Source organism: Nyctibius grandis, chromosome 1, assembly GCF_013368605.1.
Source record: "Nyctibius grandis isolate bNycGra1 chromosome 1, bNycGra1.pri, whole genome shotgun sequence".
In the NCBI taxonomy this organism is placed as follows: Eukaryota; Metazoa; Chordata; class Aves; order Nyctibiiformes; family Nyctibiidae; genus Nyctibius; species Nyctibius grandis.
In genome coordinates, this window is record NC_090658.1 from 73,084,142 (window position 1) to 73,101,887 (window position 17,746).

The window sequence follows — 17,746 nt, forward strand, 5'->3', positions numbered from 1 at the left end:
AGGTTTCCCTTTAAATTTTTTAGGTAGCAATTAATACAACTGACAGTCAAGACAGATGAAATATCTTCTATATGGGATCAAAGTAACCCAGCATGTGTGTTTTATGTGAGACTTGAATTTTATGATAAATTATATAGCAATGTAAAAGTTATAGAGCGATTTCAGAAGCTTTAAGGAAGTCATTTATACAGGAACTGATTTAATATTAAAATAGTTAATAAGAAATTTGGCATTTGTATAATGTGGTTAAAGTCAAGAATTATTGAACGTTTCTAAATTCTCAGAGCTTTCTGTTCTTATTGCTTGTCTGAAACAAGCTTGAGTCTATAGTCTTAGGTGATTGTAAATTAGTCAGAGCTTTCACCTTCTGTTTGAAAGAATGTGTGTGTAAACAAAACACATGTATTTGTGTATAATGCATATATGCACTTATAATGTATATGTGTAATGCATTATATTGTACACGTCCACAAGTGCATGTATTCAGACAGCTTTGTGAAAGAGGTGAACAAATAAAGATTCATAACTATTCAGAAACAGATGAATGTATTTTATATGAGCTTCTGCTGGTATAAGAAAAATAAATTGAAAAGTAGCAATTAAAAAAACCCTAGGCTTTTTTATCAAAAACTTATGTTTACTTTTCTTGCATGACTCTGATCTAGTTCAGTGAGGGTTTTTTTTGATGTTATTTATTGTGAAGCACAGATAATTTAGTCTTTGTAAAATCAATTTTATTTGAATGCAGTGTATTTTGTAGACTGATCTCTTCTTGGATTATATGACATTTTTGGTGAAAACTGTTAGTCTGCCTTCCTCCATCTAAAAGGAATTATTTGTTGAAAAAAACATATTTTTACAAAAAAACAGAACATACATTTAAGTAGGTAGCTTACAAAGAAAAAGTCTTTCCTTTTGTGCTTTGTAGTTACCCATACACAGCCTCAAAACCTGTGTAGGTTGTTGTCTGTAATTTTGTTGGAGGTACCAGAAGCTAGAATGCAAAATTAAAGAGAGTCATTAAGATTTGTTAACCCAAAGCAAAAAATTATGCTTGCTTCTGAATAACTGTTTCCAGCTGAGATGGAACTGGGAATAAAAGTCAGCAAGAAAGTATCTGTGGAATTGTTGTTAAGCCTCACAGGGACTTCTGCAAGTGCTTTCACAAACTACAAGAAGTAGTAAAGTATGAAAACAGAAACAGAATAGAGTAATGAAACACTAACTAACTAAATAAAAACACCCTAGAAAAGGGTAGTAATATTCTAAACTAAGTGTAAGTGCTGGTAATTTAGGGTGGATGCAAAGCTGTTCAAATGTTGCATGTCTGCTTGGAGATATTTCAGAAGCAGCAAAATATCTGTTACCTGTGTGGTTTGAGACAACATCATGTTAATTGAAACTGTTTTATGAGAGACAGCTGTGCTGCTATGTATCTTTTGCAGCATGTGAAGCTCTCCCAGATTTCAGAGGACTAAGAGGCTTTAATCCAGATCCCAAGAAATCAAAACTTTCTCTTTAGTTACAGATGGAGCAAACTCCAAGGATTACAGAACAAAGATGCATACTTATGCTTCCTGTACTGGGCCCTTTCTAAGGGAGACTAACATTAACAGCAGAAGAACCAGAATATAATCAGCAAAGATGATGTTGGATTCAACGACTGTATAGTGTAGCGTGTATTGATTTTTAAAATATTTTGTGATCTGGTGTCAGGATTACCAGATGCTGGATCTATAGAACTGCTTGAACTCCATCAGAAAATTCTTGAGCAAACTGTATAGTATCAGTATCTCTAATTCACTCTTTTGGTGTTGATTACCATCACATTGACTTGATCAGTGCTTTTGTGCTAAATGTTATGGTATTGCATTACTTTTGGGAATGTCCATCTTCATCCCTAGATTGGCATTTTCTCTGCTAAGCATCACCTCTGACTGTAGCTTTTAAGTCATTTCTGTGGTAAAACATCAAGATCCAGTTTTGAATGGCTTTATTGAACAGCGGTTCAATACAAAGCTTCCTCAGGAGATACAAAGCTTCCTCAGGCTTGTATGTCTTTTAGTGTGGCAGGACTGAAAGTGTGTGATTTTTCTTGGTCATCTAAAAAGAAATCCTATTGTAGACAGCCAGCTTCTATATTCTATTGTTCTAAGCAAAATAAGCTAAGACAAAGGCATTCTTCTAGTCATGCCTTCTGTAAAGGTGCCACAGAATTGTGGATGCTGGGGATGTAGCTGCTTGTTGTTGAGCATCTTTGCATATGTCTTTGGGTCACTTAGATCAGCTAGAGAACCACAGATAGAGCCCTTGGTCAGGTTAAGTCTTGGTCTCTTTTGGACTACTCTTTGCAATGCTTGTGGCCTCCCTGAAGCATCTTTAGTACATCTGCGTAAGAGCTTTCTGTGTATTGGCATCTAGGCTTTGTCAGGAAGAAAAACAAGCAAATCAACTCCTCTGAGAAATAGCTTAGACTTATGTAGAAAATTATTGGGCTTCGTGAATCTAGGCTTAGTATATTGCAAGTTCAAATCATTCATATGATTGAGAGGTATTTTTTTTGAACCAGTGATCTTGGCTTAACTGTTTCATGCATACCTTTTTCAGTTGTCTCCCCCTTCTCATCCTTCAGGTTTTGCAGAAGGCATTTCTGTTGTTTTCAGCCCCAGAAACTCCTTTTTTATCTGTTCCTAGTTAGTGGTATGTCAGCAGCTGATGTCTTTCCTGTCTGGGCAGATTCAACAGCTTTAATCCTCTCCTCTCTTAGGAGACTTTAAGTAACAGAAATTGAGGGTGTTGCAGAGATCATATAATTATATCCTAACATTCTTCCCTTCATAATTGAGAGGTAATCAGTCCCCAAATCCTAATCCTTCCCCACAAGCTTTATATCTGTATGTGGATATGGATAGGGATAGTAAGCTCAGCTAAAGTGAATTGCTCCATGGAGTCATTCAGTTTCCACAGCATATCTCCCTCAGGAATCTGGACTTAGGTTACCAATATTCTTTAGGGCCTATTAATTTATGTCCAAAATGTTCTCTCTTAAACAAACACATGTGGGAGGCATATTTCTTTTTTAAGGTAATTTTTCATCTTCAGGCAGTTATTCTTTTAGTCTCAGCAACTGTTGATGACTTCAAAGATATGAAAAACATAGCAGCTCTTGAAATTGCATATGAGATCTTACTGGAAAACTGGATTTTTCTTCATTTTTTACAAGCAGAATTGTTGATGAAAGCAGAGTGGTTATGATCAACACAGTGTTCTCTAATCCATTAATGCTTTCTGAGCTCTGCACCATCTGAGGTAGGTCTATCAAAACACGCTGATGAAAAATACTATGATCCTTTGAGGCAATGTCATTGTGACATTTGTATGCTACAGCCGTTAGCAATTGCTGCAAAAAGTTGAAAGTAACTGCAGAACTTTCCCCATGGGATGAAGAACCAAAAAGATGGATACTTTCAGTAGGTATGACTATTGTGTGTGGTTGTGTTTTTTTAATTCGGGATAACAAAATGCTAAACTTCGTCAGTTTATCAAAATAGCCTAATCAGGCAATGTAGCTTATATCAAGGTATACTTTGCAGCTACTAGAATCTCAACAAGGAGGGTATCTCAGTTGTCACCATTCTGTCAATATATAGAAGTAAAGATAATAGGGACTTTAGTTTTTGATGAAAAGGATCTTCTGGATTCAAAGACAATGAAATACTACATTTTTAGAGCTGTTACTAGCATGTTGCTCCTTCTTTTACGGAGAAAATTATTTAAATTTCAGTCTTCATTAGGTCCAGCTAAAGAAGATTTTACTAACTTCAGTCTTGCGTAGTTGTCTTCCACAGGCTCTGTTATTAAGTGTGTGGGAGAGAATTCTCTAGGCTGTGATTTCGAAAAGACAGATCAGGGAAACTGCGTTACATTTCCATTCTGAACTGATCCTCAGAGGAGCCTGTTCTTCTCTGCAAGAAGAACATAGATTCTCTAAGCTCAGTTTGATCTTTTTAAATACAGACCAAATCTTCTGCCTTTAGGTTCACTCAGTTAGGTCTAGATTCTGCCTGTGGTCTGCTCTCATTTTTTAGTATGACCAATTTAAAAATACTGCACTTGCAAAAGAGGTTTTTAGAATAATACAAAAAAGATGTTTACCATTTTATGTCCTTACTTGATTTTTCAAGGAGGCTTGTTTCAGAATTAGAGTGGAACAGTGGGTCTTTCATGTTACACAGAAAGAACAATTGCAGATCAAAACTTCTTTCTTCTGTCCCCCAAACCAGTTTGGAGCAACTTCCAAAGGAATATCCTGTAAGCAGTGTAAGTGCATGTGAATGTGCATGCATGTTTGAAGATTATGACATTTGATTTGGATTTGAAAGGCATTGATAAAGAGGATACTTGTCTGTTGTTATAAGATATGCAACCTTCATCTCTAATGGAAGCACTGACAGAGTTTTTATTATCTGGTTTTCTTCTTTTCAAAGGAAATGCAACTTGTTCCCTTGCCATTTCAAAGTACAATAATTGAAAGCCTCTCCCATTATCTTAGGAATTCAAAAAAGTCCTCCTTATGGAAAGAAGAATGGAATTGCCAACTGTGTTTTTTCAGAGATTTATTAAACTGAAGTATGGTTGATGGAGTTGAAAATTTCTGACACTAGTCTTACAAAGAAGTCAGCTGTCCAAGGTTTTCATTCTTGAATTTTTATCCTCTAACACAAGTCAAATATGACTACTGTTAACTCTTAAGAAAGTTATTTTTCTTTGAAACCCCTCTGAAGCACCTGTGAGTTGGTATAGAATATGAACCTGTAACACTAGGTACATTAGAGGATCTAAAAAAATCTGACGCTTTTCACAGTTTTTGACCTTTTGGCTTAAACCTTTCAGAGTAGGAATTAGATAACCTCTCATGGTGGTTACCTATTAAAACAGTTCCAATCACATCAATTTTTTTAATTAGTGTTCTTATGCAGTTTAGAAGCCATTTTGATTACCTTCCTTTTGTATTTTAGTTCTTCAAGGAAAGAAAACAACCTCCTGCAGGAATTCAGCTGTTTTATTAGTATACTGCAATCGTTTAGGGAACTTTAAAACCCTTTCATTCATTTTGTATATCATTACACACTCCTAAATTAAAATTAATTTTATTTTGGATGTGTGGATTAGATTTGCACGAGGTCATTGCCAGTCTCTTAAAACCTTCAATATTAATACAGCCAACCTACCATAATTTAAGAAAATCAACATTTTCACATAGTTGGTAGGCCACGACACTAATCTCTATCTCTGAACATAACCTCCGCATGAGAATGTGGGTTTTGCAACAATACCGGCTGTACTATACACTGAATTTTCGTAGATTTCTTTTGTCTACTTTTCCAATTAAATGAAAAATCACTGAGCCAGTTTCCATCTTTATGAAGATTTTCAGGGAGTGTCCAAATGGCAGCTAAATGATTTAGTATTAACAGACAAAAATTAAAATAACTACTTGTCATTTCACATGGATGTTCTCTTGGAAGAGACAACGTCCTGTGGAAACCACATGTTTGTGTATTAACCAGATTTGTTTTGGTAAACTCTTATGTGTGTCTTCCTCTCTTAAACTTGATTAAAAGCTTTTCAAAGATCCTGATAGGCGCTTAGGTAAATACTTTCAAATGGTGGAAACCAATTTAGTGCTTGAGTTTCAAAAAATTGCTTAGCAGTTGAGCTGTCACTTCTCCCATTACCTCAAGCACTGAACTGAAATATTTGACTGATAGGTCAAGCATGTGGATGCCTTCCAACAAAAAGAGCAGAAATGTACAATGTTCTGACTTGGTTCTAAATTTTCTGAATTATGTGGTATTTTAGTCTTTTTAACATAGTTTTTGTTTATTGTTATAGTATGGCATATTTCAGTAATCACAATACTAATAGTCATACAGTAAACATCTAGCTAGTTACAAATTTTAAGTTTAATATCTGCTTTTTGCTATATACAACTCCAGCTATAGACACCTTTTCTCATTTTACAAAATTATTTGTTATATTGTTTATGGACCAAATTCCACTAAGCATATTAGTGAAGATTAGTGAGATTTTTTTATTCTGTTTATTCTCACAAAATGAATAAACTGTTGCTCTTCTATAAAATAAATTGCTTTTTGCTACCCCCATGTGGTTTATTAACTATGATTAAAAATAGCTGTATTATGTTTAATTAGCAGTTTCTTCTCTCCATAAAAATGCGTAAGAACATAAATTACACATGTAATTTTTTTGTTTTGATTTAGTAGTCGTTTGGAATGCAAAATTAATTTTGTTACTGTTGGAGCTGGGTGCTCTAACTATAAATCTGTGTTTAGTTGTTGTAGTGAAACTTCTTTTCCCCTTTGTCCTACCCATCAACACAGTATTGCCAAAACTCAACCTTTTAAAAACTTTTTCTGGATTCATTCAGTGTAAATGAATTTCTGTAAATGTTTTAGACAACTAATAAAGAAAATAATAATGATTTAATGTCAGTACGCTAGCTTAAAATGGTTGGAAGAACAGTTAATTATTGTCTTTATAATATTTTTTCTTCATTATTTTTCTGACATAACAAGCATCAAACTGTGAGTGGAGGTTCTGTCTTCCTCCTCATGCACGAAATAGCTTGCACTGCAGTCTCCTGTGTTAGTTTTCCTGTCAGCAAGGTTAGTTCAAGAGTTTTTTAGCTTTCTCCATTGCCACCTCCAGCACAGATTGTTATGCCTTACTTGTGCTGCCACAACTGTTTGTACAGCTATCTGCTAAAATGCTATAGTGGGATTATTCGGTCTAAAACCAGCAAAACCACCTGTGGGTGCATGGAGTTATCTGCAGGAACAGGGACCAGGGGCTGAAGCTTCAGTGCTCTTAAGTAGAGGTGCTGCCAAGGAAATGGTAACGTGCAGTGTTAAAACAGGAAATCCCAGGCGTGGCAGCGCTTGTTGCTCTCTAAATACATTTTATTGCTTTGCATTATTGTGAAAAGGAGGTTATATCACTATTCTTTAAATCCTGTTTATCATGACAACAGCAGTTGTTTTAGGATAGCATTTACTTATAAAAAAATGTTCATTGTTGCTATCTTAAATTCTTAATATGGTTTATCTCAATATCAGCTTCCTCCATGCAGTACGCGTAAAAGCTTCCTTGCATCCCTTGTTTAAACCTGTAAGGTGGCAGCGTACTCAGTTTCAGTAGCCTCAAACTTGCAGAACTGAGGAATCAGGAGCAGTTTTTCCTAATGATTTGTCATTGAGAGTTCTCTCTAACTTCCTGGCTAACATCCTGTTAAGGCGGGCAATACAATTTCCTACATAGTGCCCAGATGTCAGCATCTGACTTATCTATGCAGTATCTGCAGACTCAAAGTTCCATGGCAAGAACTGAATAAGAACTTTATGGTCATCATAAAATATAGAGTTTCCCAAAGGAAATGCTCCTCAACATAAATTACAGACTTTCCCAAAGAAAATGCTCCTATTGCTTAATTTTAAGTGAATAATTTTTATCATGTGATGGCGTAGGTGGTTTTATATTGGTCTTTTGGAAACAGCCCTCAAAACATCATTTACCTTTGTTAGCATCATTTTGGGGTGGTGTGGGGTTTTTGTTGTGTGTGGGTTATTAGCTTTTTTGGTTTTTTGTTTGTTTGTTTTTTTCTTTCTCGTGTACATACACAGAAAAATGTGGTAAGATATCATAGTTTAATTACAGTTAATTTTCATTTCATATTGAAACCGTGTAGCAAATTCTGAAGTAATCCTTGGAGGATATAAAGATAATATGGGATTCTCTTTACGTTTACACTGAATATATTCTCAGTAAAGCTATTAAAATTTAATTTAAGTTAGGAATGCTGTTAGGAATACAAAAGAGCAATCTGTGCTTTGAATTGTCTCCCATAAAAACATGAATAAACATGCAGGAATTCAAATAGCTTTAGTTTCTCAAAATTGTCATTTTGTTAGGTAATGTAGTTCCACATTTTGTTCATTGCCTCTGATGTTTTAATGGGTTTTTACTTTTTGCAGTTTTGGCAGAATTAATTGAAAAGTTCGTGTCACATCTTTCTGAAAGCCAATTGGATTGTTATTTCAGCACGGGAAACTATAAAGGTCAGTATCTTAATAATTTATTGCCGTGCAGCCTCTTCATATTTAAATTACTTTTGTTTTAAATGTGTCTAGCATTTTGGGGATTGTTTAAATGTTCTTTAACAGCTTAGAAATTCATTACTTAACTGGTGGGAAACACCTTACTTAACTGGTGGGAAATACCTCACTTTGGAGCAAAAGGTGGTGTGCTTGAGTAAACAGTACAGGTAATTATTAGTGGTGGGCTTTCACATTTCTGTATGTGTAATGGAAAGATGGAGATGCAGAATAGGTGAGAGTATGATTCAAAGTATTTGTTGACACCTATTTTAGTATGATTTGCAAAGCTGGTGGGTGGCATAAACATTGAAGATGATGTAAGCAATCTGGCTCACCTTTTGAAAGCCCCATAATATATAATCAACCCAAAGATATGCAATTTATATTGCATTAAAGGATATGTATTAAAGAACTGCTATTGTTGGCAGAGTAATCTGAGTGTTAGTTTTGTACGGATGTGCTTACAGCCAAGAATAAAGGATGAATTATAAAGTTAATTTATTCTGAGTGTAAAGTAATACATTTTAATATTTTGAAGCACTTGCAAAATTAGAAGATATAGAAGCATTGTTAATATCTGCCAGAAAATGCACTTTCATTCTTTACTGTTTGTCCAGGACTTTTCTCTTATGTTGTAGTTCAGTCATTTAGAGTACTTATTCTGCCACTACCTCTGGAGAACCAAGCCTGCTTTGGGGAGAGTCTGTTATTTATACGGATATTTTATTCACACATCCATAGGATGCAAATATAATGTCCTTGGAGACTTCAGACTTGCCTTTGAAGTTTCAAAGCATAAAACCCCTGTAGTAATTTAGAGGATCTCTTTCTTTTATGTAGTGGCCTTTACCTTCTGAAAGCTTGCTAGCGGAATACTCTTAATTTTATTTGAGAACCTCTCTCTTCGCTTAGTGAAGAGAGTTGCTGAAGTGACAGTTCTTTCTGTCACTATTTTATTTTTCCTTAAAAGAGCCTTAAAGGGTTTTTTGTTGTCCTGCATTAGATTGTCATTTACTTTTCAACTTCTCAGGAGGCATAGGCATAATGAGCAATAAGAATCCTTTCATGGGCTCATAAGACTTTCTATTTACATATTTCTGACACTTCCCAATTCAAAATATGATTTTGATAGTTCCTTTAAAAGCCCACATAGTGTCTTCATGACATAAATTATTTGACACCTAGACTGCCCCTCTTACTCTTCTCTGTACATGTCTCTTTTTAGGTCACAGTTCAAAGTATCACACATTCTCCAATGATATGGAAGGCCCAGGTGTAGTTTTCTTTTATGTCTTTGTGAATGCCTATCTTGCACTTTGGAGAAAAGTATAGCCCACGGACGTAGCTTTTCAAGGCTGTCTTAGTGATTCCTGTTAGTAAACCAGGAAAACCCACTTGGTTTGAATAAGGCAAAAACTAACTAGTGGAGGAACAGACATCTAACTGTGCAACCTCCAAGTGGATGCCTTGCCCAGCAAAGACAACATCCTGCTGTTTCTTAATCAAAACAGCTAAGTGCTTCCATTCAGTGTGGAAGAACACTAATGAAGGGAAGCAGTAGTCCATACTCTGTTCACTTAGACATCGAGCCCCTTAGTTTCAATCCACTCTTCTCAACCTTTTGTTCAAAGCCAGGGTTTAAAACACATTCAGGAAGGTTGAATCTGGAAAGTCCCAAAGAATAGGTACAGAAACAAACAAAGATAACATAGTAAAAGCCTCAATTCTTGATTTTCTTGAGGTTGACAGATTTCCTTTCCATGATAAACCAAACTGTCTGTATGACACTCCTTTTTGTATTTTCTTAATATTTTTTCCATTCAGTCCTATACAGGCACTGTTAGACATTAATTCTGGATAAGTTTGCCTGTTTAGTTTTCAAATAAAAGCTCCAAAATTTAAAAGATTGACTGATGAACAATTTTCATTTGCAAATACTTTTGATATTCCATGTGCCTTAATGAAGACAAGCTTGGGAAAGTGAGAAGCCTTCTCAAGGACAGTCAGTAGTCTGGTGATACGAAACTGATGTGACATGTAGGCAAAGGGCTGGTGTTATCTTAATGCTTTATTTCCCTGTCAGCAACACCAGTATCACAGACTTTTTGTGAAGAGTTCTCCAGTCCAGGAAAGAGTGTTGCTCAGGCAAACAGTGTAAGTTTCATCAAGGGTTTCTTTTAAGTTTTGGAGGAAAATAGTTACTAAAATTTCATAGCACCTTTTTCAGACAGGTGTAGCAATGAGTGTTGTGCAGGGAAACTAGTTTAGACCAATAAATTAATGCTGATTGACATGAAAGTGAAACAAAAATCTGTCTCTAAAATTGAATCTATGATCGTATTCCACTCTGAAACAGTAAAAGGGCTTGATTTTTAAGAATCAGTTGTATAGCTAAATTTACACTCATTTCAGGTTCTTTTTTTACATCATAAAACACACAGTGTGGCATTCCTATGAAAATAGAGAATGCGCATTGAGAACCCAAGTCTCTATTAGGCTTCCTATGTTTGTACAGAAGGGAGAAACAAAACACACTCAAATCTTTATCAGACCTTATTTACTTAAAATTAGGTTTCTCACTGATTGAATAATGATTGATCAGATTTGTATACATTTCCCAGGGTTTTCTGCTAATGTGTATGAAGGGTTGAAATTTCCCCAAGGAGAACAATTAATTATCGAATGCCATGTTATTTCACACTTTCTTCTCCATATACGTATGTGTAAGCGGTATCTAAGCTAAATCCTAAAACTGCTGTTACAGTAGAGACATTTTGCTGAATTAGGTGAAGCTAATGAGTTCTTAGAAGGTAACCTATATTCCAGATGCATCTTTCTAGCTGCACATCTAAGTAAACCAAACATGCACTTGGCAATTGCTTGTGTCCACCATTCTCTTGAATAAATTTGTGTCTGAGGAACTGAAAAACAGTTTCTAACAGTTGATTAACTTTAATGAAGAGAAGCCACAATTTTCATGAAAGTGGATTCAGTACAATGCGTAGATATTCAGTGTTTATAATTTTCCTTGAAATGAGAAATTGATTATCTTAAAAAATGACAGCTTCCTAAACCCATAGGTAGTTGTAATTAGAATAACAGTCATCCATCTGCTGTGGAATCCCTCAGGATTTCAGTCTATTATAAAATTTGCAAAAATGGAAAAATCAAATTAGTTTGGGTTGTTATCGTTTTCAAGATAAGAGAGAAGGAAAAATAACTGATAAACCGCTATGCAGTTGCAGTGTTTAATTGTAAACAGTAACACAAATCTTAATTGAAGTTTACTGTCTGCTAGCAGAATGATACCAGCAGTACGTGGATTCAGATGAGTAAAATAACATACAACATGTATGTTAAATGTTAATGAACTGTCTACCCCCTTTCCCAGAATTAATACTTTCTAGTTTGCTTTTATTTTATTTTCTTCTTCAAAAACCATAACCGTTGAAAACTAAATCATTGATGTCTAGCTGTAACAGGCAATAGGAGGCCAAGAAACTGAAATTTGCTATAGTAGTAAAATAGGCATTACGCATTAGGAATATGAAGTTCCTAAAATAGCCACTTGCTCTTCCTGTTGTTAGTAAATTGCAGTTCATTGCAACATAAATGCTTTGTGGAAATGTAGTTTCTCAAGGTTCCAACAAACTGATTTCTCAAAGAATTCCACTTGCAGAGTCCTCTAATATGCTAGTACCTGGACTTCTTAATTGATCACCACCATGTGTTGCAGACTGCCCAAACTTGGGAATGTTCACAAAATCACAGAATCAACCAGGTTGGAAGAGACCTCAGGGATCATCGAGTCCAACCGTTGCCCTGACACCACCCTGTCAACTAGACCATGGCACTAAGTGCCATGTCCAATCTTTTCTTAAACACATCCAGAGATGGTGACTCCACCACCTCCCTGGGTAGCCCATTCCAATGTCTAATAACCCTTTCTGAAAAGAAATTCTTCCTAATGTCCAACCTGAACCTCCCCTGGCGAAGCTTGAGGCTGTGTCCTCTTGTCCTATCGCTAGCTGCCCGGGAGAAGAGGCCAACTCCCACTTCACTACAACCTCCCTTCAGGTAGTTGTAGACTGCAATAAGGTCACCTCGGAGCCTCCTCTTCTCCAGGCTAAACAACCCCAGCTCCCTCAGCCGTTCCTCGTAGGTCAGACCCTCCAGACCCTTCACCAGCTTGGTTGCCCTCCTCTGGACTCACTCCAACACCTCAACATCTTTCTTGAAGTGCGGGGCCCAGAACTGGACACAGTATTCAAGGTGCGGCCTCACCAGTGCCGAGTACAGAGGGACGATCACTTCCCTAGACCGGCTGGCTACACTATTCCTAATAGAGGCCAGGATGCCATTGGCCTTCTTGGCCACCTGGGCACACTGCTGGCTCATGTTTAGCCGGCTGTCGATCAGCACCCCCAGGTCTCTTACCGCCAGGCCGCTTTCTAACCACTCTTCCCCCAGCCTGTAGCGCTGCATGGGGTTGTTGTGGCCGAAGTGTAAGACCCGACACTTGTTCTTGTTGAACCTCATGCTGTTGGTCTTGGCCCACCTATCTAACCTGTCCAGATCCCTCTGTAGGGCCTTCCTGCCCTCCAGCAAATCGACACTCCCACCCAGCTTGGTGTCATCTGCAAATTTGCTGAGGGTGCACTCAATCCCTACGTCTAGATCATCTATAAAGATATTGAACAGCACCGGCCCCAGAACTGAGCCCTGGGGAACACCGCTAGTGACTGGCCGCCAGTTGGACTTTGCCCCATTCACCACCACTCTCTGGGCTCGGCCATCCAGCCAGTTTTTAACCCATTTAAGAGTCCACCCATCCAAGCCCCGGGCAGCCAGTTTGTCTAGGAGGATGCTGTGGGAGACAGTGTCGAATGCCTTACTGAAGTCTAGATAGACTACATCCACGGCCCTGCCCTCATCTACTAAGCGGGTCACTTTGTCATAGAAGGAGACCAGGTTGGTTGAGCAGGACCTGCCTTTCATGAATCCATGTTGGCTGGCCCCGATGCCCCGATTGTCCTGCATGTGCCGTGTAATGGCACTCAGGATGATCTGTTCCATCACCTTGCCTGGCACCGAGGTCAGGCTGACAGGCCTATAGTTCCCTGGATCATCCTTCCAACCCTTCCTGTAGATGGGCGTTACATTTGCTAATTTCCAGTCAGCTGGAACTTCTCCAGTTACCCAGGACTGCCGGTAGATAATCGAGAGTGGTTTGGCAAGTTCATTTGCCAGTTCCTTCATTACTCGGGTGAATCCCATCCGGGCCCATAGCCTTGTGGGTGTCCAACTGGCACTGCAGGTCACTAACCGTCTCCTCCTGGATCCTGGGAGGTTCACACAGCCCCCCGTCCCTAACTTCAGGCTCTGGGGGCCGAGTCTCCTGAGGACAACCGGTCTTGACATTAAAGACCGACGCAAAGAAGGCATTGAGCACCTCTGCCTTTTCCTCATCCCCTGACACTACACTACCCTCCTCATTCAGCAAGTGGTGGAGGCTCTCCTTGACCCTTCTTTTGCTGTTGATGTATTTGTAAAAGCTTTTTTTGTTGTCTTTGACTGTAGCAGCCAAATCAAGCTCTAATTGAGCTTTGGCCCTTCTAATCTTCTCCCTACACAACCTGGCCACGTCCCCATAGACCTCCCAAGTTACCCGACCCTTCTTCCAGAGCAAGTAGGTTCTCTTTTTTTCCTTAAGTTCTAGTCTAAGTTCCCTGTTTAACCAGGCTGCTCTTTTTCCCCGATGGCTTGTCTTCCTACAGACTGGGACAGCCTGCTCCTGAATATTTAGGAACTCCCTTTTGAAGCATGTCCAGCCTTCCTGGACTCCTTTGCCCTCCAGGACCAATTCCCAAGGGACTCGGTCCACCAGCCTCTTAAACAGGCTAAAGTCAGCCCACCGGAAATCTAAGGCAGAAGTTCTACTCTTGCCCCTCCTTACTTCCCCCACTATCGAAAACTCTAACATTTCATGGTCGCTACTCCCAAGACGGCCACCGTCCTTCTCTGTTCACAAACAACAGGTCAAGCAGGGCCCCTCCTCTAGTGGGCTCATTTACCACTTGCATGAGGAAGTTGTCCTCCACACATTCGAGGAATCTCCTAGATTGCTTCCTCTCTGCCATGTTGTATTTCCAGCAGACATCCGGCAAGTTGAAGTCGCCCACGAGTACAAGGGCCGGTGTCCTGGTTTGGCCTGTCACCCCTAGGTTCATTTGTGGCTGCCCTGGTCTTATCCTCCTCCCCCATCGAACCTAGTTTAAAGACCTCTTGATCAGCCCTGCCAACTTCTGGGCCATAACCCTTTTCCCCTTCTGATTCAGCTGTTCCCCATCTGGCATAAGCAGGCCCAGTGCCATGAAAGCCGCCCCGTGGTCAACAAACCCAAAATCCCACCTACAGCACCAGTCTCTTAGCCACATATTAATCTGTTGTACTTTCATAGTCTTTTCCCTATTTTCACCAAATACCAAAGGAATTGAAGAGTATATCACCTGCGCACCTACCCCCTTTACCAAACGCCCCAGGGCCCTGAAGTCCCTTTTGATTGCCCTGGGACTTCTCTCTTCAATCTCATCCCTACTCACCTGGAATACTAATAGTGGGTAGTAGTCAGAGGGCCTCACCAGTTGAGGAATCCTCCTGGCAACATCCCTTACCCGAGCCCCAGGGAGGCAGCAGACTTCCCTGTGAGTCGGGTCTGGCCTGCATATGGGGCCCTCCGTTCCCCTTAGCAGGGAGTCGCCTATAACAATTACTTTTCTTTTCTCCTTTTTGGAGCTGGTTGCAACCCTCTTACTCGGTTGCTTCTGTTCACGTAGTCCCGTAGAGGGTCTTTCACCTAGATTTGTATCTTCCTGACACTCAGGAAGACGCTCAGGCTCCAGCACCTCATACCTATTCTGCAGGGGGACGTGGGGAGGGGAGGAAGGTCGGGATGGGATTCGCCTGCCACCCCGAGCAGGGACCTGCCTCCTCCATTCCCCCCCATCCCCTAGGTCTCCTCCTGCTCCTTGTGGAGGAGGAAGAGGATCCTCCACTACCCAGGGAGCATTAGGCCCGTCCGTTTTCCCCAGGACAGGCAGGGAACAGCACTGCTCTTCCTGGGATGCTCTTGTACTCCTTAACCTTTCCACCTCCTCCTTGAGCTGGGCCACCAAGGAGATCAGGTCGTTGACCTGTTCGCACCTCACACAGGTGAGGTCTCCGTTACCCTCGAGTGCCAGGGCCAGGCTCTGGCACTCCCTGCAGCCTGCCACCTGCACCTCCGCATGCTTCCGCGGCAGGTCCGTTTGGGTTGCCATGTCTTTTCTGGCACCCGCAAGGGACTTAGGGCCCCGCCGAGTGGAAACCATACCTGCCTGCCCGCCTACCCTGCTCGCCGCCCTGCCTGCGAGAACTGCTGCGCAAACTGCCACGCCCCTGTTTGCGCGCTCCGGGTCGCTCGCGCTCCCCAGGGGCTCTTCAAATCTCCCACGGTGCCTCCGGCTACGCCCCCTTCTCTCGTGGGATGGGACTCAGGGGCTGCTGCTCGGGTGGCCCTGAGTACGGAACCCACCCAGTACAGCCCAATCTCACCCTCGCCCACACTCACGTCAGTCGCTATCGCTGCCACCATTGCTGCCGACTGACAGCAGAAGATTTACAGCTCCTTGGCGCCTTCCTCTCCTTGTGCACTGGGAGGGAGTCAGCGCCCTGCCCAGAGAGCTGCAAACGGCTGTGGCCTCCCCCGCCCTGGGACACACCCAGTCACTGCTTACTCCGCCTGTACCCTCTGGGCAGGGACTAGTCCCGGTCCTCCAGGAGGCTCTTTATCACCCGATCAACAGGGGGTAGTGTTATGCCCCCTCCTCTCCTGATTCATTGCCGGGAACTTCCGGGTCTCGGGGCTGCTGCTTGGGGAGGGGGGGCCAGAGCACGGAAACTGCCGCTACAGCCCGATCTCACCCCCACTCACCTCAGTCGCTGCCACCGCTGCCGCTGTTGCCAGCTGGACCTTTCAGGATCAAGTGGTTTTTTTGGTAGCTGTGGTTGTGTAGATGACTTTGCAGCTGAGTTCTCTATTTCCACTGAACTTCGTTTCTAAAACAGCTCTGCCATGTACTGCCAAAGGAACAGAACCTCAGGGACTTCACGTCTTGGCCATAAAACTCCCAGAGTCCCGAGGGAACTGGCTGATGTAGTTGCCAAGCCACTCTCCATGAGATTTGAAAAGTCATGGCAGTCAGGTGAAGTCCCTGGTGACTGGAAATAGGGAAACATTGCACCCATTTTTAAAAAAGGTTAGAAAGGAGGACCCTGGGAACTACCAACCTGTCAACCTCACCTCTGTGCCTGGGAATATTATGGAACAGATACTCCTAGAAACTGTGCTAAGTCACATGGAGGACAGGGAGGTGATTTGAGACAGCCATCATGGCTTCACCAAGGGCAAGTCCTGCCTGACCAATCTAGTGGCCTTCTATGATGGAGTGACTGCATCAGTGGACAAGGGAAGAGCTATGGATGTCGTCTATCTGGACTTCTGTAAGGCCTTTCACACGGTCCCCCGTAACATGCTTCTCTCTAAATTGGAGAGATATGGATTTGATGGGTGGACTGTTCGGTGGATGAGGAATTGGTTGGATGGTCACATCCAGAGGGTAGTGGTCAATGGCTCAATGTCCAGATGGAGATCAGTGACAAGTGGTGTCCCTCAGGGGTCTGTGTTGGGACCAGTACTGTTGAATATCTTCAATGACATAGTGGGATTGAGTGCACCCTCAGCAAGTTTGCAGATGACACCAAGCTGAGTGGTGCGATTGACACGCCTGAGGGACGGGATGCCATCCAGAGGGACCTGGAGAAGCTTGAGAAGTGGGCCCGTGTGAACCTCATGCAGTTCAACAAGGTCAGGTGCAAGGTCCTGCACCTGGGTCGGGGCAATCCCTAGTATCAATACAGACTGGGTGATGAAGGGATCAAGAGCAGCCCTGGGGAGAAGGACTTGGGGGTACTGGTGGATGAAAAGCTGGACATGAGCCGGCAATGTGCTCTCACAGCCCAGAAGGCCAACCATATTCTGGGCTGCATCAAAAGAAGCATGGCCAGCAGGTCGAGGGAGGGGATTCTGCCCCTCTGCTCTGCTCTGGTGACACCCCACCTGGAGTACCATCTTCAGCTCTAGAGTTATCAGCACAGGAAGGACACGGACCTGTTGGAGTGGGTCCAGAGGAGGGCAACAAAAATGATAAAAGGGCTGGAGCATCTCCGCTATGAAGACAGGTTGAGAGAGTTGGGGCTGTTCAGCCTGGAGAAGAGAAGGCTCTGGGGAGACCTTATAGCAGCCTTTCAGTACTTAAAGGGGGCCTATAAGAAAGATGGGGACAAACTTTTTAGCAGGGCCTGTTGCGTTAGGACAAGGGGTACTGGTTTTAGACTAAAAGAGGGTAGATTTAGATGAGATACAAAGAAGAAATTATTTACAATGAGGGTGATGAAGCACTGCAACAGGTTGCCCAGAGAGGTGGTAGATGCCCACTCCCTGGAAACATTCAAGGTCAGGTTGGACAGGG

The 17,746-nt window shown here is 41.3% G+C and overlaps 1 protein-coding gene across 1 annotated transcript in view; it reads left to right on the forward strand.

Annotated features, from left to right (window-relative positions):
- TBC1D32 (TBC1 domain family member 32) overlaps positions 1 to 17,746 on the forward strand; it is a 94,888-nt gene that overhangs the window by 60,943 nt on the left and 16,199 nt on the right. Inside the window, exon 28 of the mRNA XM_068399071.1 lies at positions 8,055 to 8,138. Coding sequence (XP_068255172.1) covers positions 8,055 to 8,138 — 84 coding nt within the window. The remainder of the gene's footprint in view (positions 1 to 8,054; positions 8,139 to 17,746) is intronic.